The sequence below is a fragment of the Condylura cristata genome, unplaced genomic scaffold, assembly GCF_000260355.1.
Source record: "Condylura cristata isolate star-nosed mole 26May11 unplaced genomic scaffold, ConCri1.0 scaffold00002, whole genome shotgun sequence".
NCBI lineage: Eukaryota > Metazoa > Chordata > Mammalia > Eulipotyphla > Talpidae > Condylura > Condylura cristata.
In genome coordinates this window covers 77,419,637-77,447,455 of record NW_004567103.1, presented here as the reverse complement: position 1 = coordinate 77,447,455, position 27,819 = coordinate 77,419,637, and the positions used below count along the sequence as shown (strand labels likewise).

The 27,819-nt window shown below is 33.5% G+C and overlaps 1 protein-coding gene across 3 annotated transcripts in view; it reads right to left on the bottom strand.

Annotated features, from left to right (window-relative positions):
* DPP10 (dipeptidyl-peptidase 10 (non-functional)) overlaps positions 1-27,819 on the bottom strand; it is a 1,217,772-nt gene that overhangs the window by 387,256 nt on the left and 802,697 nt on the right. For all 3 annotated transcript variants that reach the window (XM_012726412.1, XM_004674706.2, XM_004674707.2), the window contains exon 3: positions 3,262-3,357. In XM_012726412.1, the coding sequence (XP_012581866.1) occupies positions 3,262-3,357 (96 nt within the window). The remainder of the gene's footprint in view (positions 1-3,261; positions 3,358-27,819) is intronic.

The window sequence follows — 27,819 nt, the reverse complement described above, 5'->3', positions numbered from 1 at the left end:
CACAGGGGTGATTTGGTGATGGGAAACCCATGGGGATTACAATCGAGATGGAAAAAAAAATGTGCAAAATGATGTAAAAATAAACTTTGTAATAATAAAAAAAAGAAAATGTTTAGAAGTTTATAGGGTAAACAAAACATTTTTGGTACTTTAGAAAAAAGTTTATGTGTTTCAATGACATGCTTCTTAAATTCTGGTAGGAAATGATCTACTTTTGATAGTGATACTTTGACATACATTACTCTAAAAAAGGGTCAACCAATATAACAATTAATTATAATGTAACCTATTTTTCAATTCTCTGAGCTATAAATCAGAACTCATAACTCCAATAAAACTCTATGTGGTTACATTTCTGGGAGAACAAGAACATTATGAAGTGCACTGAATAGTCTGTCTTATCTTCTAGGGAAACACGAGAATGAAACTGCTATTTTTAGAATTTATGCCCCATAATAGAGCCCTTGCTGCTCAGAGAAAGCTCTCATTCTCCCAAGGAGAGTAATAACTATATGTTCTTCTCTCTACCTCTCTCAATACCAGTTGTGTTTTTTGGGTAATTTTTTTCAGTAAGTCTCAGTTTAGTGAGGTTAATAATTTTAATTATACGCTATCAATTTGATATACATATAAACAGCATCTAGCACAAAGTCTAACATCGGACATTAATTAATAGTAGATCTTACTTTGAATATCATCATCAAACTTATATAAGGAGGTGAGTGTTTTTAAAGAAGATAGATTCTCAGGTTTCAAGGTGACATAACTAGGAAGAAGATATTATGAAAATGGAGATTTCAAGGATGAGCAGATTTGAGGGAAGGCCATTGCTAAGCTAACCATGAACATGAGCACCCATCCAAGGCTGCAATGACATTCACAGATACATGATTTGAGAACAAGCATAATGAATGACATTGTTGCACTATAACCTACACGTCAGGGCTGTCTAGACTCCCTGCTTCTTCTTGACCAGTAATGCATTAAGTGTTCCCATGGTGACCTCCAAGAACTGAATGAAGATTCCAAATGAGCTTAGTTTATATTCCTTCAAGCAACTTATATACTAAGGAAAACCTAGTGAACTATCCCAGGAGAATAAAGAAAAGCTCTCATTTTACATTTAGATATAATCTATTATAATTAGGCCAAGGTTACACATTCTTTTCATATATTTCCCTCTGTATTTCCTGGCTATGTAAGGAATATGTAAATAGGCCAAGTACATAGTGATTGCCAGAAAGGATATATGGGTTGGATAAAAAGGAATAAATGAACATAAATCTTTTACTTAAAAAGCAATCCAGTGCACACGATCTACTGAGTGAGTCAATGCCTTCAGTGGCATCTATAAAGACTGCACACCTCTGACAGCTTAGATCCTGTTTGTTTCTCTTTAAAGAGTTGTTTTTACATTAAATTCCTTTGTAAGTTTTGTAGATCTTATAGTTAACTTGTAATATAATAATAACACTGCAGTGTTGCCCCAGGTTACTGTCTCAAGATCAGATTTACTGATGATTAAAGAAATAACCAGCAATGAGTAGTATTATTAACTTTAATGTATTATTTTGGTATCACGTGAAGTTTTGGAGTAGACTGTGCCCTAAAAAATGAAACGAGGCTTATGAAAGGTGCTTTAGCAAGCAGTACTTAAATTATTTGTCTGGTCCTTAAGCTCTCAAAGTGTCAGTTATAGGAGTAAATATCTCTTTCAATAGTCCAGGTTAACCTGAGAAAGGAGATATGATTCATAATTTCTCTCATGTTTTCCAATGTCAACTATTTCATAGATTTTAATAATTTGGCCAAAGTCATGGTAACAACAAAAGAGAATATTATTCAGTCTTTCAAAGAATGACACCATTTTTCATAATTTTTTGTCATTCATTAAATAGCATAAAACCTGCTAGCAAATAAAATTACAATAACAAATTAGGAGAATATTACTGACAATGAACAATGGTTAGTAATGATATGCTTTCTTCATTAGCTTTCTGTAGTCATAATGCTCACATGAAAAAATCATAATAAAAAGCAAAATTATCAAGTCCCAAAATTATGAACAATTCAAAAAATATATGTAAAATAGATTAATAAAGTTACTAACATATTTTCTTCTGTAATACCAAAACTATGATATACACTCATCTTCTCATCAGTTCCAAGTGAAACCTGGCTTCATGGAAAAAGAACACTGTATTTCAATTAAAAGCATTGACTCATTTATTCACAAAACAAATATAGAGTGCCTGCTGATCTCCAGGAACTATATTATTGCATGGTAAACAAGTATGATTTGGCCCTGTCTCTATGAATTAAGTTACATTCTTTTCAAAACGTTCATCCATTAATATTTAATATGCAGTTATGCATGTACTTAATTAGGCTATTAGAGAAGAAAGAATTGACTGTAAGTGAGATGGTTTTAATCAAATTAAAAAGGCAAGGCTCTTTTTATTTATCTATAAATCTCTATTCTATGCTTGAAAACCAGTGAAGATATTTTTCTAAATAAAGTATAAGACAAAGATTAATAACTGCCACCACAGTGACTATTATGGCAAATTGTAATATTAAAGGAATAAAAACCTGACTTCCTTCTCCCCAGCACATTTCTTATGATTTGATTACCCAACAAGTGCCCCTACTAGCTTCCATAATGAGATACCAAAGTTACTAGAGTTACTCAGTAGTTTTAGATTCAGTTTTTTTCTTTGTATAGTGTAAACACTTTTTAAAACATTTTGAAAATAATGAAACCAGAAATAACCTAAGAAAAGTTGAAGTAGTTTCTTTGACAGGAAAGGAGAAGACAAAATGCAGAAAGCTTCCATACCACTTACAATCATTTCAACTCTGCAGAGTTCTTGTAGTTTATAGCACTTAAACAGAAAAGTCACAAACAAGAAATGAAAACTAATGTGACTGACAAATTTGAATCATTTATATACATTTTTAGGCTCTCAGGAAGAATTATCCAAAGAAATACCAGAAAGCAGCATATACTTAAAGTTACACAACCAATGACCAAGATGATACAGCAGATATAATCTATCAATCTAATGTTTAGTACTAATGTTGTTGATGAACTATATTAGGAATTGCTTTTCACTCACATGAGCCAAGGCATTAATTTCTGATTAAATGGTATATGTAATCTTTGAAGCATAATGCCAGTTAAAATATTAATTTCAGACAGCACTATTAGGTTTAATTATAAAGAATTCAAAATGCATATATCAAAAGACACAAACATACCATTGATCCATCGAGCTTCTGGGTCATGAAGCACAAAGTCTTTCCTGAAGAGGTCTTCTAAAGACAATCTAGTTTCTGATGAATTTGAAAGTTCATCTAAAATAAAAAAAAAATCTCAGATTAGACACATACATCATATTAATTTTGTATTAAACTTTATAATGATGATAATTTTATAATTTTTATAATAACAGTAAGTTTGGGATATTTGCTTTAAAAAATGTGTTAACTAGAAGACAATGATGTGACTATTTTGACATTGTTTTTGACATCTGAAGTGAATCTGTTTCATGACCTTTTCAGATGTTATCTTGATCTAGCACAAATTTAACAGACCAACCCCTTGTTATATAATGATACATAATAAGAAAGTAATTAAGAATTCTCATTGTGCATTATGCTCCCAGGGCATATTTTTCACTGTTTAGTTACAGTCTAGACTGTTACTTTTTAAGCTATTTAGGAATATTTTCTTTTGTGATAAATTTACAGTTTTTTTGTAAACACCAATGATGATAGAGTTGAGGGTACTGAGTATATATGATGAAGAAAACTTCCATCTTAGAAGGAAGTTGACCAAAATAAATAGATGATTACCAAGTTTCACCAAACACCCACCATCCAACAGACACTAAGTGGATTAAAAGTTAGATGCAAAAATTCAAATGAATGGCAGATATTAATGAAAAGCAAACATTTATATCACTTACTAATATCTATATATATATTTTCACTGACTATATAATTGAGTACACTACCTTTTTAAACCCCAAAATTGAAGGTATTTACTAACAATACAGTTTAAGTACCAAAATAGGTACAAAGGGTTGTTGACTGAAAATAAAGTCTCAACAGTGGAGTTTACTCCATAATTAAAATGAAGATTTGAACCCAGGAAGCAATCTGATAGTTTTTACTTAGTAAAAGCTATTCCAATAAACATTAGTTTTAATTTTTATCATTGCATAGGTATGAGCAGTGTCTAAACATTCAGAATGAATTGTTTTATTAAATGATTTATTTTAGGTAACATTGGTTACTGCACTGTAACTGATGCACCCATATCCAAATACACTATATCAGAATGTAAATAATATAGTGTTGAATTCATTTTGTTCCTATACTCACCTTACCCATTTAGTAGCTTTGATTCTGCAGTCATATTTCTACTATTTTTTGGCTTACTTGTTCAGTTTCTTTTAATCAAATTATATTCTACATGAAAATCATCCAGTTTTTATCTTTATTCCATATCAGAAAGTATTATATGTATAGTAGTAATAAACTTATTAAGAGTTGAAAGACCTACTCATTAAAAGCTATAACTATTACTAAAAGAAACAGAAGACACAATGAAAATAATCCATGCTTATAGATTGGAAAAATGATTATTGTTAATATTTTACCCTAAGAAATGCATAGATTCAATGCAATCCCAATCAAAATTTAAATGAAGTTTTTCAAACAGGCACAGCAAGCATTGCTGAAACTTGTGTAACACTACAAAAACTTCATAAACCCAATGCAGTTATGACAAAAAGAAGGGGGAAAGAGATATCATATGACCAGAATTAAACCATATTACAAGCTCATAGTAATCAGAACAGTATGGTAATGGAATAAAAATAGAATAAAGATGAATGGAACAGAACTGAGGATCTTGAAATAAGCATATATTGATAAAGAGAGTCAATGTATGACAAAGGTGTCAAGCATATACATGAAGAAAAGAAATTCTCTTCAAAACATGGTGTTGGAAAAGTGGACAGCCACATACAGAAAAATGAAACTATACAACTTTCTTTATATATATATAAAAATTCAATAGAGTCTGCACATAAAGCCAGGTTCCATTAAATAAATAGAAAAAAAACACTGACAAAAAATTCTACAACAGTGTCATATCCTTGGGGATTCATTGAAAATAAAAGCAAGAATAAACAATGGGAACACATAAAAATAAAAAGTTTCTGCACAGCAAAAGAAACTATCACTAAAACAAACAAAAAACCCTATTGAATGGAGAATATATTCACCCACCATACATCCAACAAAGACCTAATATCCTAGAACAACTCGATAAAAAGAGAATAAAGAACCCAATCATACAAATGTCCTACAGGCACATGAAAAAAACAAATGCCCCAATTCACTCATTATCAGGGGAATGCAAACAAAATCCACAGTGAGATAATACCTCATTCCAGTGAGAATGCCTATTGCAAATGGCTTGGAGTAAAGGAAAACCCAGTAAAATGTTGGTTGAAATATAGAATAGTCCTATAACATGGTAATACCAGGGTAACAGGGAAGTTCCAGATTCTCTGCCCCACCCTAAGGAGGAATAGAGCTGGGCAGGGAGGTGATGCTACCAGAGCAGAAGAGGAGTAAAAAAAAGGAAGAAGCACTAGAAAGAAGATGACATGGAGAAGACACATGGAACAAAGAAACATGCAAAGAAGCTGTACATGCTTCTTGACCTTTGATTCGTACCAGGGACTTACTTTAGAAGGAGACACTTGAAATAGACATAGGTAAGAGAACCGTGGGAAGGCTGACCTTGACTTGGGTTTTCACATTATTGGTTTTTCTTCTAGACTTGCTGGCCCCTTCTGTCCCTTTCCTGTAGGTCCCCACCAAAATGTACCTAGAGTTATGGCAAGTTTGGGTATCACTGATACTGCTTTAGGCCAACTCCGTTTTTCTGGGATGGGTAATTCTGATTACTTAATTGGATTTTTTTTTTTAAGATTTGTTTATTTATGCATACAGAGCTAGGGTACAGGCCAGAGGTACAGTGGCATGAGAGGATTTACCAGACTGGGGAGAAGAACAGGCTGATCAAGGAAGGACACTGCTGAGGGGAGCAGTGAGTGGGTCAGGAGAGGTCTGACACTCCATTTGTATCACCTCCGGGGTGGGGAGAGAACTCATGCTGAAGTGGCTTTAGCTTCTGAGTGCTGTGTTTTAACCTTTTGCACTACCAGGGAGAGAAGAGAGATATAGTTAAACTATATCTCTCTTCTCTCCCTTTATTGTACACTAATTGTATCCAAGTTATTTTCTAGTGAAAGTCTTACACACTAGATATATTTTGTCTTGATGCAGTAGATGGCAGAACCTATTTAGAGCAGGTAGGTTTCAGTTTCCCAGTGTACGTCTTACCCTGGGAAGAGTCGAGATCCTACAGAACAGTCTACACCCTACAGAAAACAGTAAGGAGTTTTCTGAAAATATTAAAAGTAGATCTACTTTTAAATGCCCCAACAATAATCCCATTCCTTGGCATTTATCAAAAAAATTCAGAAATATTAATTCAAGAAGATATATGCACACTTACAGTCACTGCAGCACTACTTCCTGTACAATAGCCAAGCTATAGAAATGACCTACAGTGTCCTATAACAGATGAATGGATTAAGATTTAGTCCATATAGAAAAGGTAAATACTATTCAGCTATTCAGGTAAGTAAATAAAAAAAAAAAAAAAACGATGAAATAATGATATGTGCAGCAACAGGGATGCAATTGGATGAGATTATGCTAAGTAAAGCATGCAAAGAATATTAGCTGCCTCCCTGGTGGTTCAGGGATTAAAGTCTCAGCTCTAACATGCTATCACCAGACACTGAAGTAGGAGTTTGATCCTCAGCCAGGGAACTAACTCCCATGGTGCAGCAGACCTCTCCTTTCTTGTCCTCTACTCCCTTGAGCAGCATATTTCAGTAGACCTGATGGCTTTGCTCCCCATTCTGTCTCTGGTGAATTCTCTCACACCCATACCTCTGGCCTATACCCCAATTCTTGTATGCATAAACAAATAAATAAATCTTTTAAAAAATATATGATTATTGATAGGAAGTGTTTTAAGTTGTCCTGACCTAAAGATAAACTTATGCTAAAAGAAGACATAGAATTTATTTTCCTTGTTAAGGAAGGTATTATGGAGATACAAAAGCTGGGTAGCCATTGATAACTCCTTATCTGGTCATCAGTGGGTGTGAAAACTGCCTTCAGGCAGCCAATTCTGATTTTGACCTACAGGAATGAGCTTGGAAGATGTTTTTGTTCTCTTGTCTATTAGAGGGGAAGGTTCCCAAAAAATTTTACAATGTGTTTAGAGGGTCAGTGGTGTTTTATTTTCCTTACAATGCAATGGCACTGTTTATTTACTGTATAAAATATACTCTCTGTGACCCAGTATAACCTTCATTCTGGTTGAAAATAAGATGTCAACAACATATACTAATCTCATTAGAATTTTTGTAGATTCAGCACATACTATAACAAGAGATTTATTTATGTATTTATGTATGCATGCATGCATATATGTATGTATGTGTGTGTGTATGTATAAAAGAGCTGGGGTGTAGGACAGATGTACAGAGGGGTAAGAGCATTCAACCACAGACAAGAGTAGGTAGCAAGACAGGCAGGTCTGCTGAGGGGGGCCGTAAGTGAGACAGGAGAGAGGTCTGTTGCACCATGTGGGTCATCTTCCTGGCCAGGGATCAAATTTGTGTTGCAGTGGCTTTTCATAGCGTTAGTGCACTGAGACTTAACCCCTAGCAACACCAGAAGGCCCAAGAGCTTTGTTTCTTCAAGCTTAAGCCCTGAGGCAAACCATCAATTTCCTTTTAGCAATTCCATTCTACATGAATCTCTCATATATTTCACTCACAAAATAATTGCTAAGAAACCACTAAAAACACTATTTGTAGAAACAGTGAGAATTGCTTGATTCAATTCTAAGATAAAATGTGTTTTTATATAGGTTTCAACACAAGATGCTCTTAGACAATTACACACACTTGATCATTTGCCTGACATCACACATTTTCATGTGAACACTATTCATTAAACAAATATTATAATCATTTAGTCTGCAGGTATTTAGAGGCTGCCAGAGACTTATTTATATTCTTCCTTAAGGGAGTCACAATTGCAAAGCAAGAAATATATGATATATGATATATACACACACACACACACACATATATGATAATATGAAAATAAGAGTACGACGTGATTGAGCCCAGTCCAAGGAAGGGGACTATCTTACAAAGAGTAAAGTCTCAATAAAAAAATAAAACAACGATCTGTTATTCATTGTTGATGAACATACAAGCAGCACAGTCTGCAAGATAGTTTGGTGATTACTTACAAAATTAGACACATTTTCACCATCTGATGCAACAATCACACCCCTTGTTATGTACCAAATGTATTGAAAATCTATGCCCACTATGCCTGAGGAGGGATATACTATACTCACAACACTGACAAAGATGTAAACCAGTGACACTCCAATTAAAAATAAAAATATAAATCTGCACATAGATGTTTGTAACAGTTTTGTTCACAACTGCAAAAACTTGTAAAATGGTGTTCCTCAGTAGGTGGGTTAAACTGTGGTAAAGTAGAAAATGAAATATTATGCAGTAGTTAAAAAGAAAAGAAAAAATACAGTAACTTTGAAGGGATGTTGAGGAACCTTAAATACTTTACTAAGTGAATGATACCAACTGGAAAAGGCTACACACTGTGATTCCAAATATGTAACATTCTTTAAAAGGCAAACTATGGAAAAACAGGGTGAGTAAATGAAGCAAAAAAGGAATAATGGCAGAGTGAAGGATAGATTTAGATTTTCAGCCATGAACTTAATACAGTACATACACGTTATTTTCAATGACAAATTCCTGAAGTTTATTACTGAAAAATTAAAGTATATATAAAATTAAAACATATTTACGCATGCATGTATGTGTGCATATGCACATGTGTATATGTAGAGGTGGGGTTTGTTGGGGTTGGAAAGAGAGTAGGGTTCTGATTTAACTTATAGTGTGAAGATCAGTTTGAGTTTCATATTTACTTTTATTTATTTGCCTACTGAATGCCTAATTACTTCAATATCATTTGCTGAAAAGCATTTGTTTCATTTTACTGAATTATTTATTAACTTGAATGTCAAAAAGAACCTTGCATTATAGTGATAAGAATGGCATGCCTGTCTTCTATTATGGTAGTATCTTTAAAATTTCATAATATCAGGAGGTGTTTTTCTTGATTTTGAAATGAAATCCAATTAAATAGCACTTTTTTTATTTTGTAGTCTGTCAATCAATTAACATAATATTTTGGTAAAATATTTAATTTTTATTGATTTTTTTTGTGATAAGAATAGTGTAATTTCATTTTTAATTTTCACTGTAGTATATAAATTGATAAAATAACAATATTACTTTATTAATAATGAAACAATGGTTATAACACTGTATATGATTATTTGGTAGTATAGGGTTACACCTCTAAGATGTATGTCACCACAACACTTTCCCCATCAGAGAATGCATAAATCTTCCAATATAGTTTGTTGTGTTCTCTCCCCTTTGTTACCAACCTCACCCTCTCACTCTGGGAGTCTAATCTACACCCAAAATTTTAGTCTTTCTTTTGGTTTTGTTTTTCTGTTATGTGAAATAACTCAAAAGGAGAAAGATAAATATAGGATTTCATGTACATATAGAAAAATGGATATTTTAATTTTAACAATAGGAATTTCTTTTAAGTCCAATTGCCCCTGGGACTTACTGTAAAATCAAACGACTAAAGTATTCAAATTACTTAACTAAGTCTTCCTTTTAAACAATAATTAGAGAGAGAGAGAGATGTGATTTAAGGATTAATTCTTTAACTTCATCATTGCTAAGAGTGTGAAGGATACTTTTCTCTATCTTTTTCCTTCCCCCCTTCCCCACTCATTTTTATAAATTTCCTTCAGCTGCTGGCACTATCCCTGAGGTCTACTGAATTTTTCAGTCCTAGAATAAAGACTTCTTCCTTCTACATATAATGAATAATTAAGTTCCTCTTTAAATAGCCTCTGAGGCTGCCTGCTATCCCATATCTTTTTATATCTATCTCATCATAATCTTTGAGGTATTCATTCTTTGTAATCAATTGTCCCCTTTCCAAATGCCCTAAGCTCTCCTGAGTCTTAGGAACTTCATTTCACATGGGGAAACTAAGGCTGAACAAAATTAGATAGCTTGACAACGGTACATGATTAGTAAATGGCAGAACTGAAATGGGACCTACATCTCTAACTTAGAGTAAGCATCCTGTCTGTCAATATATGTTTTCATTGAAGGAAAAAGAAAGATTGCTTTTTTCATTCTGTTTAATACTATATTAGTTATATCCTTTAAAATTTTGATTACAGAATATAAAAATGAATGTCAAGATTATTCTGCTCCAAGATGACCCATAAAAGTTCCACTGCCATAGTCCTTCTCTTTTCTCAACCACAGCAGTGTCATAGCACTCATTAAAAGATGCTTTTCATCTTTTCATTTGTGTTCAAGAAACTTAAATATAACTAACTAGCTTAAAGTTCTAAATCCACCTTCTGGTGACTGTTGCATGGTATTTTGTGCCACAGGGTCGGTAGGATGCCTAATTCATCTCATCAGCAAATATCATAATCCTCCTTGCAACTCCAGTTTTAAGGCACTTACTAATTGATATTAGAATTCCCCGGAGAAACCCTGCTAGTTGATACCTTTTCATAAATTTCTCTGTATTTTAACTCCAACGTCTTACTTAGCAAGCAGAGAGTCCTAGATGCCACACATCCCAATCATTCAAACTGAATACTGAAAAGGTAGCTCAGAAGAAAATGGATATTAGGTTGTAAGTCATCTTAAGAGATGATCACTCACATAAATTTCTTTTCTTATTAAAATTCAAAGGAGAAAATTATGAAATCAAAGCCTATTACGAAGTATCAAAATATTACCCCATTTCAATATTTACTTCACATAGATCTTAGTCTTTCCTATGTTAGTATTATGTATCATATCATTAGTAATTTTATAATTAAATATGAAATATTTTTTGATGTGCATGTATAGGTGTGAGCATATACATATGTGTGAAAGCTTGAAAATGTAATATATTTTAGGAGTTGTTATGAAATTATTTGTTAACCCTATAGTGCCATTTTCATTTTGAAATGCAACTTAAAAATCCAGTGACACAGTATGACAGTAATCACAATATTTAAATTTTAGGAAAATAATTGCTACTTGTTAAATAGTTATAGGTACAAAATCTTACCTCAAACACTTTTCTTTGTCAACATCAATGTAATAAAATAACTGAAATTCAATAATTTGCACTATGTTCTTTCCCCTACTCTAGTCTCTTTAAAATAATAGACTACTATTCGTATTTCTATGCTTTCTTCCAAAAATCCAATCACAATGTTAAATAGTCTTTTGAAATAAGTTGGCTGCATAATCTTAGAAGAAAAAGGACTGTTCTTTAGTACTGACTTTAGTACTTTAGTACTATGACTTTCAGTCTTGGCTTATCTTTACTGAGACAAATTATGTTACTTCTAGTTTACTCTTGGCATCAGAGGTTAATACATTTTTTAAATTTTTGATTTTATTTTAATAAAAAATCCTTTTAAAGTAGTACTAAAAAGAAAAAAAAATCAGTTATTCAGAATCTCCACAAGAACACAGTCATTTTCTATCTCTGTCCACATAACTCTTGCTCCTCCAGACACAGGGGACCACCATCTCCATCTCCCACACTTTGTTTAAACCTCCATTTCTTCTTTTAAAAATAAATTTATTTTCTCTGTTTAGTTTTAGTAACTCTATGCATATTCATTTAAATTTTATTAAGTTTTAAAAGTCTGAAAGGATAACGCCTATATATTGCAGTGAAATAATTAGCTGAAAACTCAGAATGCAAAATGACAACTACAGTGATGAAATTCCAGACCTTTCAAAATATTGTCTACATACTCCCTTACAAGTCAAAGGGCATTGAAATTTGTTTTACTAAATTTTCCATTATCTATAGGAAGCAATGTAGTAGTCTTCTCTTGTCAAGAGTACCTAAACACATATGTGGAAACATTTTGATTAAAAAGAACAATTATGAAAGACACAAATATCCTAGAAGAATAAAAAGTCATTTCTGTGGTTCTGATATTGAGGAATGCAAAGGTGTTTTAATTAAATTACATTTTCAAGTTTTAATAATAATAATGGTAGTGATTGACTGATAACAAAGTACTACATTGCTACTATACTTAATGGAAAATATAGTAAAACAAAATTTTAATGTACTTTGACTTATATAGGGTTACACAAACAACAAATATTTTGAAAGGTCTGGAATTTCATCCTTGCAGTTATTTAACAGCAGAAGCATTAATTATCCTTATATTTTTTTATAAAACCTTATTTTCATGTTTTTCCTTCACAGGTTGCTAAACACCACAGAACACATTCAATATTGTCAAAATCTATGTCATTTCAGGTCAGACAGAAGATGCTGAGTTCTTTTTATGTTGTGTATTTTATTACCTAGAAATTGTTCCCCAGGTAGGGAGTTACACAGTTCATAATGTAAATATGAAGACTAAAAGCATATATCAGAACAGGCAAGAATCAAATATATATTTAAGTACAAGCTACACTAATATGCTCTAAATAGATGATCACAAATTGAAAATCTAGGAAAAGTATTTAATGCATTTAATGTCAATCACTACCTTAATTATTATTAAAACTTGAAAATGTAAAGCACCTTTGAATTTTTCAATATCAGAACCACAGAAGTGATTTTTTATTCTTTTAAGGATATTTGTGTCTTTTATAATCATTCATTTCAATCCCAATGTTTCCACATATGTTTTTAGTTCACTTGACAAGAACAAAGTACTACATTGCTTCCTATAACTAATGGAAAATTTAGTAAAGCATAAAATTCACTCAGAAGTCTCATTTGAAAAGAAGGGCACTTGACTACGTTGAATTTGTAAGGTCAGAAAAAACAGTCACACAAGCAATAAGCTGTAAATTTGGTTGGGGAAGGAAACTTTAATCAATGTGTCATTTAGTATTGTTGTAAATACCAGCTTATCGTTCAAGAAGGAGTACACACACAAAAGTAAAAGGTCTTAATGCATCATTTGACAGTATTTTATAGAAGCAGAACATTATCTTTGTTCATGGCATGCCAAGTTTCTCCTTTTGTGTCTGTTTAGTTTGCCTTTTATTATTCTATTACCTAGTAGTGCCAATAACTACATTTCTGAAACAAGGAAAGTAGTCCTTTCCTAACTCTACCACCTGGTATGGGCATGGGTGCTTTGGTGGTGGATATGGTGTGATAACAGATGTCTGAGAGGTGTGAATTTATACCTCCAACTCATACAGTGCTGTAAACCAAAGTTACTGCAATCAAAATGAAAGGAAAAATAAGGAGAGACCAATAAAGCCTATTAAAAATAGCCCTCCAAGAGAATTTATCAACTATATGCAAATCACCCTAAGTATATACTTAAGTGCCCTGTAGTCACATCAATTTCAATAAATGTATCATTGAAATAAAAACCTTACCAATTAGATCAATATTAGATTCAATAAATTTATAAAATCTGACACGAGCTATGAAACCTCTGTCGTCAGACACGGTCCGGATGGAGGGGAATTGCTCTGAAAAATCAGACTTTCCACGCTAACTTATGTTATGACCTCCCTTTTTTGTATAACCATAATACCAAAATATTTTGAGCAACTTTCAGCTTACAATTGGACTGCCTAGGCCGCACAAGGCCTGCCTGCCCTGACAAGCAAGCACTGCACCAGGGTGAAAAAATTCCCCTGAAGTCAAGTGACTTGACTACTGACTGATAAAATTAAAAGGGCTGTTTTTGCAAAGTCTCTCTCACTGCTGGATGGAGGATAACCCAAATCTCATCATTCTATTATCTCACCTAGCCTTCTATTCAGCTTTTTAAAGAATTACTCAAAGTTCCTATTGTTTGGCCTTTAGATGTGGAAATTCATCCAGGCTGCCTGTTTTTAAACTAATCAAGTTTTCCACCTGCTACACCTTAAAGGAATCCACAAAAGTCGTCTGGCTAGTTTTTCACGATTTACTATGTAGTCTTTAGATAAAAAAATCCACATATGTCTCCTATTCAGAGATTTGATTAGCAAGGAATTTCCTCTTCTGTCTCCCAGGATGATTCAGGCAGAAAAACAAAATCCATTAAGTAATAGATAAGGTTTAAGGGACTTCTATCTTAGTTGATCTCCACTATAGTAATATTAGTCATAAACTTTGTGCACTTATGTACCTATTTTTAACCTTGATTGATTTTGGAATGTTATATCTCAGCTAAAGGGCAATACCACTCTAAACTGTTCTTAGAAAAAACAAAGATGATTACAATCTCTCAGCCTAGTTCGTGTGCTGATGTCATCCCACTGCTTTCTCCTAATGTATAAAATAAACCTCTGCTGAAGGCAGAGCAGGAAGACTTGCACCCAACTCTGACTCCCATGTCTTCCTCGCCCCTCTTTCCCCTTTTTTCTCCCTTTCCCCCTTTTTTAGGAATCTCCACTCGCCAACACCTTCCCACCTTAGGGTCCTGCCTGTCTTGCCTCCAGACACCTCAATAGTTGGACAAAATCTAGTAATATGTATTTTAGTTGATTCCATCACTTAATACAGATTATTTTCCAATGAAAGTTTTAGTTTTTTGAGAATATAGCTATATATGTGATATATATATATATATGCTATATATACACAAATGTTGTCAACATGTGACTTTCACATAAAAAGTCATCTTAATTTTATGAAATGCATTTTTAAAATCTAGTTATATGAAAAGTTAGTAAAATTATGAACAAAACTGTACAATACTGAAGAGATTGAAGCAAACAGTTGATAAATTATTATTTATTTATAAGTCACTTTCTTGTTTACCTATCCTTTTTTCATGATACATGGAGTGAATTTTTAATGTTATTGAATATGAAATTCTAAAATATGAATTGCAGTAACTTTTCCTTCTACAATACACTAAACTTCTCTAAGATTCTCAACACAGTTATGAACCTCTTCTCCTATTCTCTAACCACAAATGGGAACTGACAATAGTACTGAAAAAGTAGTAATTAGAATTAGGTCATATTTTTGTCAGTTAAACCCTCAACTAGCTTATATGCCTTTAGCTGGATCATTCACTCTACTCATCAGTGTCCTCATTTGCAACTGTGTAAGTTTACTCAATTACATTATTGTAATCTGTGTTGTAAAGATGGAGAAGTGGGGGAGAAAAATGATGGGGTAACAGGGTTAGAACTATCAGCTAAAACAGCTCTCTTTGCCTTGTTTTATTTCTTCTTACAGATTTCATCTGAACTACTGGATACATACACTGGTGTACACACGCACATGCATGCACTGAGAGACAAAGGTGCTAGAGGTAGCTTGCTTCTTTAAAATTTCCTAATTTCTATTATGTTTTGTACTAGCTCTTCTTTTCAGCAGAGAATCAGATGATCATCAAGTAATATACTTTCAGGTTCTGAAGGATTTGTTAAATTTTACCTCAAACTGATCATCTCCGAAAAAAATGAATCAAGAACTTTAGGATTTATTCATAGGTTTAATTAGTCAAATTAGTCAATTATTCAAAATGCTAATCATTCTAAACTCTACTTCTGAAATTTTTTCACAAATTAACATCCCTTGAATATGAGTAGAAAACATCAATGAGAAATACACTTGTACAAAAACTTACATACTGTGAGAAGTGAAGGAAAACTGTACAATAGATAACACACACAAACTCATTATATAAAGATGCCTTCCCTTCACTCGAAAGTGTTATCACTTTACTTCAAATTTGAGTCCCTACATAGTCCCATAATGTCTAATGTTGGTTTCAATTATATTACCATCAACAAGATTTTCTTTCATGCATTTATTATCCACAGTAAGGGTGTCCAATGTGATTCACAGATAGATGTTAACTAGGGGTCCTAGCAGTCAAAATTATATTAATATTAATCTAAGGCAACATCTTTCTTTTATATTAGGTTAGAAATTTCACTTCTGCTACAAAAACCAACCTTTATGAAACTCCTGGAGTCTCACTATCAGCAATGAAGCACCAAATTATGTGATCATTCTATTTTTTACTGCTGTATCAGCTAAAAGAAATCCATTTTAACTAAGAATTTCTAAGATACCTGGAATGTCAAAATCTTAAATCATTAAGACTTTTAACATAGGAAGGTGAAATGAGATATAAACAACAAAGAGTCACTCCTATGTTACTTATCTCAACAAACAGCATGTTGAGAGTTGGTTAGTCAAGAAATAAGTCCTCCCCCCCTTTTTTTCACCCAGAACACCTTTGCTAAAAGGAATAAATAACAGACTGTGAATGTATCTGGCTAATGTTTTCCTTCAAAATGAATATAATAGTTCTCTTATGTGAAAAAGCAACCCACAATTGACCATATTTGTTATAAACTATAAAACTGGAAACTTTCATGTAAAACAATTAAGTTTGAAAAATGTGTTCTTCAACATGAATTTGCCAACCAATATGTATCTATTAAAACTTCCTTTATAGTGGGCCTTCCTTTATAGTGGCACAGCAGGTTATGGCACCCTATTATGAAGCTCTCTGAAGCCACTGCAGCACAAGTTCAACCCCCTGCCAGGAAGCTGAGCCCACATGGCGTGGGACACCTCTCCAAACCTGCCTGCTGCTCCCCTCAGCAGTGTATTTCAGTACATCTGCCTGTTCTGCTCCCTACTCTGTCTCTAGTGAATCCTCTAACTGCCCTTGCACCTATGGCCTGTACCCCAGTTGTGTAAGCATAAATAAACAAAAATCTTTAAGAAAAAAAAAAAACCTTCCTCAGTAGTATCACCTGTAATCTTAATTGTTAATGTTATTTTATACAATAAACTTTAATAATCACTGAAAGAATATATTCAAAATGACCAATACATTTTGGTCATTGATGTTATAAAATCAAGCATAGGTTAATTATTTTTTCAAAATTCTTTTCCAAAATAAAACATGTTAATGTAGTAGAATATTGATAATTTTATTGTCATGCTATCAGATTTCATGTTGCAACTAATTTAAGAATTCTCCACTTGTGAAGATTTCAAGAAATATCAAGGAAAAGTACATTGAACTATGTGTAAAGACATTAAGCATTTATATCTAGAGATCTTTATGAGATCAGAATTCCTGCAAATCATTCAACCAAAAAATTGTATGGCAAAATAACTAAATAGTAGTACATATGAAAATTTTAATGTCTTCTATTCAATCAGATATTAAACATATTTGTAAATAATGTAATATGAAATAATGTGTTAATTCCCTACTTTTTTCCTTTGGGGGGAAAAAAAAACTCCTGTTTTAAAAATTATTTGTTACATTAAAAATCAGACATAAAAGTTTTAATAAATAAAAATTCTAGAAAACTTAATTTTCCATATAATACATACCAGTAGGTATTATTCAAATGCCCAACATCATTTTGGGGCTACAGTAATTTTTTGGCATGGCCTTCCCAAAGCTATACTGTATGTATTTTTTTTTGTATATTTTATTAAGCTTTTTAAAACCTTAATTCCAATTTGCTAAAACTATAGGAAAAAATAGGCAACTCTATAAAGATGTAATTTTCTTTTCATTTGATAATATCTGACCTAATGATAATATTCAATTATTATTATGTTCATCAGCAAGTAGTTTCACATATTGTTTCTCTCCATTCTGTAACTCTCTGCATTATCTAATTTTTGATGCAAGAGCGGATTATAAGATTAAAATGTAACTGGCCAATATTTACCAAAAAATCCATTTGTTCCTATCCGGCATGGCATAGTAAGTGTAGGGAATAGTGTAAGTGGTAAAGACAGAAACTTTACATGTGATGTCCTAGAGTAGAATGAAAAAACTCAGTTTGATCACCAATGACAGAAGTCAATACAAATGTAAATTGTGTCAGTAAAGTTTGCTATCAGAGTAATTACAATGAACCTGGAGGCTGTTTCTTCACCAAGGCATCAAAATGAAACAAGTTTCAAAATAAACTTTGTCAGAACTCTAGGAAATGTCAAAGGTTTGCAACAGTGAAGCAAAGACAAATCAATAAAAAGGCAACTTAAACACAGTAGGGAAGCTCTGTGGCATTTCAATTTGCCATTACCACAAACCCCTCTCTGACTTGGTGGTGATCTTTAAGTCATCAGCCTGCATTTATAGTATGTGACCTTTACCCACTGGTTCTGAAGAGAGCTGAGTATATCTTATTCTCAAATAACTGTGTTCCCATACTCTAAGCTCTCTGTGAGCAACCTGAAGGACTAACATATAGCACTCATTTTTGTTATCCCTGACCCAAAACATTCAGGGCCAAAAACCAGTTGGTATTCTCTAAAATACTGGGTAGAAAAAGAAAAGCAATAGCTACTTGGAAGAGGGGAGGGAAGATAAAGTTAAGGTCTAAAATAAAGAACTGGAAGTTTAAAAGCAAAAAATTGGTAAGAGAATTTCTTTGGGAAATTAGGCATTCCAAATGCCCACATATATTGGGAAGCTGGAAAGTCACATGTATGCCTAGGGCAAGATTTATACTTGGAAATTATATTGAGTTTCATCTCTGGCTAATCTCTAGGTTCATTATAAGTAGGAAATAAAAGCTAAGATAAAGTTGTAAATGACTTAGTTACATGTTGAATAAATACCCTAGCGTAGAATTAATCTGAAAAAAAAAAAAAAAAAAGACAGTTTTCTTTTGGGCTTCTTCTTATCCTGGTTATTTTATCCTCCTCTTCTTTTAGCTTATTACATTCAAGGAAATCTTTCTAAAAACATTAACTGAACACCAACAGTAAGAACAGAAACTTCAGGGAGCATGCACAAGACTCTAGAAAATACTTTAGAAAATTGAAGAAAACACATTCATGGCCTAAAACAAGTAATAAAATAGACTTTGAAAATGGCAGAGAATCTAATATCAGATTTGCCTCATTATTATATTCAAAAGGTATGTTTCCAACCAAAATTTAAATCATGCAAGAAAGTGTGGTCCATTCATAAAAGAAATGATCAGAAAATGACTCCTGAAGCAGAAGCACAATTTACTTGAAGTCCTTGAATTAGCAGATATTTACCAATGTACTCCATAATACTCAGTGATAAATCAGATGGTAAAGAATACTATTGGTAGACCCTGTAAAACTCTCAGTTATTAATGAGAAATAAAGGCCTGACCAGACAAACAGTAGCTGAAGGAGTTTACCAAATTCAGAATTCCCTTATAAAATATGTTGAAAGGAGCTCTTTAATCTAAATTTAAGAAAAGCCAATAATAATAATAATAATAACAGAACAAGGAAATACAGACACAGAAAACAGGACAAAAAGACAAAATGGCAGTACCAGACTTTCATATATAGTTAATCATTCATAATTTAAATGGTTGAACTCACCAACCAAAGCACAGAGGGGTTCATTAGATCAGAAAAATAAGACCCAACTTTCTGTTTCCAGAAGGCTCATATGAATTCCCAATACAAACATAACACTCAGAGGTACAGCCTGTAAAACAATCCTATAAGGAAAATTCAAGGAAAGACAGAGACAACCGTATAATATCAGGAAAATAACAGAATTCTAGTTAAAAAGTAACAAGAGACAGGTATAGGCATTATGTAATGACTATAGGACTACTAATAAACCATAGCAATCAATAAGATGTAGAGAAATTATCTGGTAAGATTCAACACCATTTATTATAAAAACTCAATAAAATGTGGACAGAAGATACATTGCTCAATATAATGAAGGCTGTAAATGACAAAGCCACAGCTAATATTTCAATACAAAGAAAAAGATTTCTTTTAAGATCATGTACAAGATAAGGATGCCCACTTTCACCACAGATCTTTCCACATGATGTTGGAAGTTAACCAGAGCAACTAGGCAAGAGAAAATAGAAACATACCAAATGGAAAAGAAAAGATGAGGCTGTCATTGTTTTAGATCACAAAATATACAAAGAAAACCCTAAAGATTCCACTAAAGAACTATTAAAAATTACAAATATGAAGGTGGCAGAGGGCATAATCAATATATTAAAGAATATGTTACTTTCTTTTACATGCACACACACACACACACACAAAGACAAGAATAATGAAATCAAGAGAGAAATAAATCAAATGGACTAATTACCTTGGAATAAATCTATCAAAGGAGATAAAAGATCTGTACAATATATAGTATATAAGGCACTTTTAAAAGAAATAGAAAACAAACTAATAGAAATCATTCTTCTTTAATGATTAGAAGATCTAACAACTTATTACCCAATGTGATATATATGTTCACTGCAATTCCACTCAAAATTTCAGTAGCATTCTTCAAAATAATTTTACTAAAAAACAAACAAAAAGCTTGGAATAGTCTAATGAATTCTGATAAGTAAAAAGAATGAAGGAACCATAGTCCAGACTGCAAGCCACATTATAAAGCTGTAAAAAATCAAAACAATATATATATAGTACTGGAATAAAAATAAAATGGGCTAGGATTGAGAGCACAGGAAAAAAAATAGTCACATTTACTTGAACAATTTCTAATACAAGAGCCAAAACTATACAATAGAGAAAGGTCTCTTAACAACTGGTGTTGGAAAAACTGGACAGTCACATGCAAAGGAATGAAACTAGACTACTAACTCTACAATAAAAATAATTGAAAATAAATAAAGGAACATGATTAAGGCCTAAAACCATAAAACATATAAAAGAAAATACAGGCAAAGCACTTCAAAACATTGTCTTCAGTATTCCCTTTGGTGACTCAACTAAAACAGCAAGAAAACAGAGCAAAAATAAGCATTTAAAACCTATCACTCCACTGAAAAGCTACCCTACTAAATGGAAGAAAATATTTGTAAATCATTTAGTGGATAAGAGGCTAAGCTCCAAAATGTAAAAAACAAAAGCAACTCAACACAAGAGAACAATCTAAAAAGTGAGAAGAGCTAAACACTTCAAAAAACATAGACAGCCATCAAGCACCTGACAATATCATCACCAGAGAATGCAAATCAAACGAAAATTAGATACTGCCTCATCCCTGAGGAAACGGTCCATATAAAAACAACGACAACAACAACAAAAAACAGAAACAGAAAATGTAGGCAAGTTATGGAGTAAAATGAAATCTCCGAACTGTTATTTGTAGTCCACTGCTCCAGCCTCTCTAGAAAGCAATATGAAAGTTCTCAAAAATCAGCATTTTTTTTATCTATGTCACATATCATTTCAAGCAAAAATAACCCCAAAACCAAACACTAATAAGTCCATGGGATATATGTATTACCTAGGATGAATGGCAGCATAATTTACAATAGCCACATTTTTGTGTTTTTTTTTTAAATAGTTATTTATTATGCATACAGAACTTGGGTACAGGCCAGAGGAGCAAAGGTGGTTAGAGGATTCACCAGAAAGAGTGGAGAGCAGAACAGGTCAACTGACAAAGTACACTGCTGAGAGGAGCAGTAGGTGAGACAGGAGAGGTCTGATGGCGCCAGGTGGTCACCTCCAGGGCAGGGATCGAATTTTCACTGAAGCAGCTGAGGTCAGCTTGCAGTGCTGCATCCTAACCTGCTGTGCCACCAAGGAGGGCCCAGCCACATTATTGTAATGGCCGCAGAGGTGGTTACATTCATACAAGATTAATAACCAAGGACAGATGAATAGATTAAGATGTGGCTTAATCACACACAAAGTGGAACAGTATATAGTCATAAGAGAAAAAGATGAAATCTTGCCATTTGATACAACATGGATGAAACTAAAGGGAATAATGTTATGCAAAATAAGTCAGATGGAGAAAGACATATGTCACATGATTTCACTCTGTGTGGACCCCTAACAAAGGAAATGAAAGGCAAAACCAAAAAGCCATCCAAATCTAAAAGAACTGATGCTATTAGCGGGGATGGTGTGCAAAGTGGGGATGGCGTCCAACAGAAATGGTGGAGGTCTGTGGGTGGTTTGGTGGTGGGTGTGGTGCAGTACATCTCCACAGTTGTGAAGGGATCCCCCACATCATATGCAGTTGTAACCAATGTCACCACAATAAAAAATAAATGCTACTACAAATAAAAATCAAGTGGCAGAATATGACAGAGTTTCTCTTTTTTAAATTTTGTTCTCATAATTTCCATGGTATTTAAGATATAAACCAGAATTGAAAGTGCCTGGGATTCTGACCCAAGATCAGCAGGCTCCAGTTGTGTGACCAACAATTTACATGAACTTATAAAACTCAATTGGATACTGTGAAGCATGAATAAATTAACAGTATTCATTCCATGTTAATGGTGTGGAAATAAATAAAACAATACATGTACTAAGTGTAAAGCACTTAGTACAATATCTGACATATACTAACAGATAATAAGTGTCACTTTAAGAAGTGAACAAATTATAAGCTAACCTAACCCATTATTAACTGACTGGGCAATACAAAGAGTAAATAAGGAAATAAAATCTTACTGAAAAATAGAGAAGCAACTTTAATCCAAACACAAAACTATATTAACAACTCTATCAATGCAAGAAAAATGTTTCATTTAATGCAGAGATAAATCGGTTAGAAAAGCAACAGCAACCCATGTTATGTGCAGGGGAACTGTTAGAGTCTGTCATTGTTTTCTCTTTGGCAGCCTGTTTATGCCTGGGTAATATCATATTAAAATGTGTTCATCTGTGCTGTTCTTGAAAAAAAAAAAAAAAGCCCAGACAATTTAGCTTTTGCCCATCAATACATCTCCTTTTTTAATTCAGCAAAATAAACAATTTGAATCTTCGTTGATGTTGATGTTTACAAATGAGTAATGCAAATCACAAAATCTGTAAAACATTATTTCTCCTTCATAAAAGCATAATGGGATTGCTTAATCATTGCTTTGGCATTTTAAAACACAGGTCAGATGATTAAATGACACCTTTTAAATTAAACTGCCAAGAGATTGCTTGTAACATAATATAACATGACATTTTAACTAACTATAACCAGGAGCTATTATTTTCTAGAATATTATAGTAACCAGAATAAATTTCATTTTAATTTTTTCATAATAACAAAATCAGTTGTCATCAGTACAATAAAGTACTTAATTTTATCATATACTTCCTGGAAAGTTGTCTCTTTTATAAAAAGGGACAAATATGTCTTGTTAAAATCCCATTTCAAAGGCCTCATAGTTCTTTTTAAAACCTCAAATCTTCAGTAATAGGCATAGGACATTATCTCAAAGTCCCATTTGAAGGCAGATATTAACGAAAGGATATTACACAAGTCAGTCTGATATCAAGGTCACTTTAATCACTCTATCTCCTAAGATTCCTTCACAAATGAGTTATCTGTATTATTCAATAATTAAAAGTGAACAAATTACAATCTAAACTAATCCATTATTTATCTGACTAGATAACATACAAACGTTACAATAAACAAGGAAATCTTACTGAAACATAGAAAAGTCACTAGTTCAAAGACAAAACTATATAACTTTATTAATGCAAGACAAAAATTTAATGTCAGAGGTGTTTATAGAGCTGTATTTACATTGAAAATTGGTAATTGTCTTCTAAATTGAAATATTAGTATTAACATGTGACATTAAGCCCACTTGGGGAAATATATTTAATATTTTATCAAAAAAAGGAATCCATCCTAAATGTTAACATCCTGCTTTTGTTCAGTTTTGTTTTTCTTCATTGGATTGTCTACATTTATCTGGTTTCGATCTTCTATATCTTGGCCCAAATGATCTCTTAGGGCTTAACTTTCATAGATTAATTCCTTAAATGACATTAAGTAATCTTTCTTTTAGAATTATTTTATTAAATCATAGCTATAAAATGGCTTCTTAACTCTACATACACATGATTTTTTTTTTTTAAAGATTTATTTATTTATTCATACAGAACTGGGGGACAGGCCAGAGTTGCGGAGGGTGAGAGGCTTCACCAGAGACAGAGTGGGGAGCAGAACAGGCAGATCATGGAAGTACACTGCTGAGGGGAGCAGCGGGCGGGTCAGGAGAGGTCTGCCACGCCATGTGGTCACCTCCAGGGCAGGCGGGAATCGAACTCATGCGGAAGCGGCTTTAGATTTTCAGTGCTGTGCTTTAACCCGCTGCGCCACCAGGGGAGCCATACACATGATTTTTAGAAAAAAAAAAAAAAAAGCATGTCTTAGTACACCATGAGCTGGGCTAAAAACTTTAATTTTTTTATAATTTTAAAAAAGGTTTCATAAAATTCTAATTGTCAAAGAAGGAATGATTATACACTGTAAAAAATATGACTAGAGGGCCCTCCCTGGTGGCGCAGCGGGTTAGAGCACAGCACTGAGAGTCTAAGGCCGTTTCCTCATGAGTTCGATTCCCGCCTGCCCCGGAGGTGACCGCATGGTGTGGCAGACCTCTCCTGGCCCACCCGCTGCTCCCCTCAGCAGTGTACTTCATCGATCTGCCTGTTCTGGTCCCCACTCTGTCTCTGGTGAGGCCTCTCGCTGCCCCTGAGTCTCTGGCCTGTATCCCAGTTCTGTATGCAAAAATAAATAAATCTTTAAAAAAAAAAAATATGACTAGAAAATTAATTGAAAAGCTAAGAAACTATCTCAAAGATATTATTATTAATCATTAACAATCCACAGTAAGGTAATATTAGTAAATAATCTAATCCATTCAGAAATGATTCTGTATCTGCTCTGGAGTCATCTGTTATATCACTGCATATTTATGTATGCTGAGATAAGTATCCTTAACATTATGTTTTAGAAAATCTAAAGATGTTCTGTATCTTCTGGGCTTGCATCCTCTTGTACTTATAGAGTGGAGCCCATAGCAAATAGGAAGGAGTTCAATATCAGTTCTCCCTCCCTGATCCCTACTTCCTCCACTATTCAGTCACCCCATATTCCTTGCTGTCACCAAAGTATCCAGTCTTCATTTGACCATAGTTAACGACTGCTGATTATAGTTTCTAAAATCATTGTAATTTCCACTTCCAGAATTTCCTCCTCCACAGTCACAACTGCCTCCATCATCCACCCAAGTTTCCATATCCAAGTCCCCCACCTCTTCCTACTCCTCATCTTCCTCTATAATCAGGGCTACCTCTAACATTGCCACCTGTAGTCCTCCCTCATATCCATTTTAGTAATCCCCACAACCACCATCACCTCCATATCCAGATCTGGGATGTCAAAATTTCCACCACTACCACCACGAAGAAAATCCCCTAAATCAAAGTTGTCTCTTTTCCTACTTGTAGCCTTCGTATATACTGCAAAGTCGATCTAAACAAAGTCTTATATTTGTGTATGACCACTGAAGATATGGGATTTCTGCAATGCAATCTTATCTACAGGTTCATGGTAGCCAAAAGAACGAAAAAATAAAAAAAGACTAAAAACTCTTTTCTTCCCAGACTACCTATCAGTAATTATCTCAATGGTATTAATTTTTCCATATTCCTAAAAATAGTCTCTAAGATGCTGTTCTTCCATTATCTTCTTTAATTCCACCAACAAACAGCTTCTTATCAGTTACATGAGCATCAGGTTTTCCAGCTTTCTTCCATCAAAAGCATATTTTGGCTCAACCACTCCCCTATCAACTGAACAAGATTTTGTACCCATGACAGCATCCTCCTCAAAAATGGAAGTTATAAAAACAAATCCTCTTGATTTTTTGTTTGCAGGATCTCTCACTACCACTCTGTTTACCTCTTATTGCTCAGAGAAGCTCCTCAAACTTTCTTCTGTGGTTTTAAAGCTCAAGTCACCAGATATCCCCATAGATGGATCTCATCTGGCTGGACTCAACCAAGCTCCATGGTGAGAATCCTTTGGGTGGGTCTCAAACAATGCTGCTAAGACAAAGTCCACTCAGGACTTGGTGCTGCTGCTCCTGCCTCATGTTATATATTCACCTAACCACACATCACAATGGCAGTCTCAAATTGGATAAATTCTTCCTCAACATGGCTTTTGAGTCTAATATAAAATCACTACAAAAGATACTGAAAATAAAGGCATTTGGACATAGATGATTCCTGCTAAATTCTTATTTCACAGAGATCAAGCAGATTGTTTATGGTTTGTACATGGAAAATGATTATTTACGCTCATACTCTTGTACACTTGTAAAGACAAAATCAGGCTGCTCGCCTGGAGAGGTAATTGCTGGGATGGGAAATTGCTTAAAAAGTGAGAGCTGGCTCTCCCTGGTGGTACAGTGGGTTAAAACACAGCACAAGAAGCTAAAGCCACGTCAGTATGAGTTCAAACCCTGCCCCTGCCACATGGCGTAGCAGACCTCTCCTGACCTGCCCACTGCTCCCCTCAGCAATGTATTCTGTCAACTGGCCTGTTCTGCTCCCCACTCTGTTCTGCTCCCCACTCTGTCTCTGGTGAATTCTCTCAATACCCCTGCACCTCTGGCTTATACCCCAGTTCTATATGCATAAATAAATCTTAAAAAAAAAAAGAAAAAAGAAAGAAAGAAAAATGAGAGCTAATGTTGAAGATGCAATGCTGTCCCTAGCCAGACATGGCAGTAAATTCACCTGATAACCTTATTTTGATGTGAGTATAAACACCTATCAAAGAGTAACAAGCCACTGTTGGTGAAAAATTGGTAAAACATACACCAGTGCACACAGGTGACTATTTAAATATGGCAACCAGGCTGAATAGTTTGAAAAATGCCCTCTACTAAATACATCCCACTCATAAAATATGCATCACTATTCTCAAAATAGTTTAAAATGGGTAATTATATTCTGTATGAAATGTCTCCTGACCATGTTCATTCCCGTTCTACATATTAAATATAAATGAGTCTGTGAAGTAAATGCATTGCTACATAAACCTGATTTTCAACTTTAAGTATGAATATACATTCATATATTTGTAGAGTGTAATTATTGATCTTACAGCCACATAATTGAGAAAATAAATGTGGCTATTCCTTTTTGTATGAATACAGGAAGAAAAGTTATGTGGCATTGATCAATATATCTACATGATTCTCTAATCAGGGAAAAAAACTGAGTGAAAATTTCCTCCTTTAGAAATAGTTATTTATTAAAGAAATACTGGAATGGTTAACCTACTCTTTGAAAATAATTAGGATTTATATTCACAAGGCAGGAAGTTACTGAAAATTTAGTAAATTAAGACACCTGTGTCAAATTACTTCTGTAATAAAATTTGCAATCAAACCAAGATTACAATGAACATGTGTTACTCTGTCTAAAGATCATGAATTCCTTACCTGTAAAATGTGTTGTTATCTTAAGCAAAACAGCTTCTAAATCATTTCTTAGACTAGATAACTTTTGTATGCCACCCCCAACAAAAAATAAAGCCACTAAATTCATTGGATATATTTTCAAGGTAGAAGAGGCCTAGTGAGTCAACCAGTTTTAATTAGTTGATATATTTGTTACTAAAATAGTCACTATTGTCACTGTTTTTATTGTAGTTATTATACAGATAGTAGATATTAGAGCTATAAGTAAACTTCAAGTGATTGCATCACATTTTGGTAATCCAAAGTTGCACTTCTCTGCAAAAAATCATCAAAGGAGAGAAAT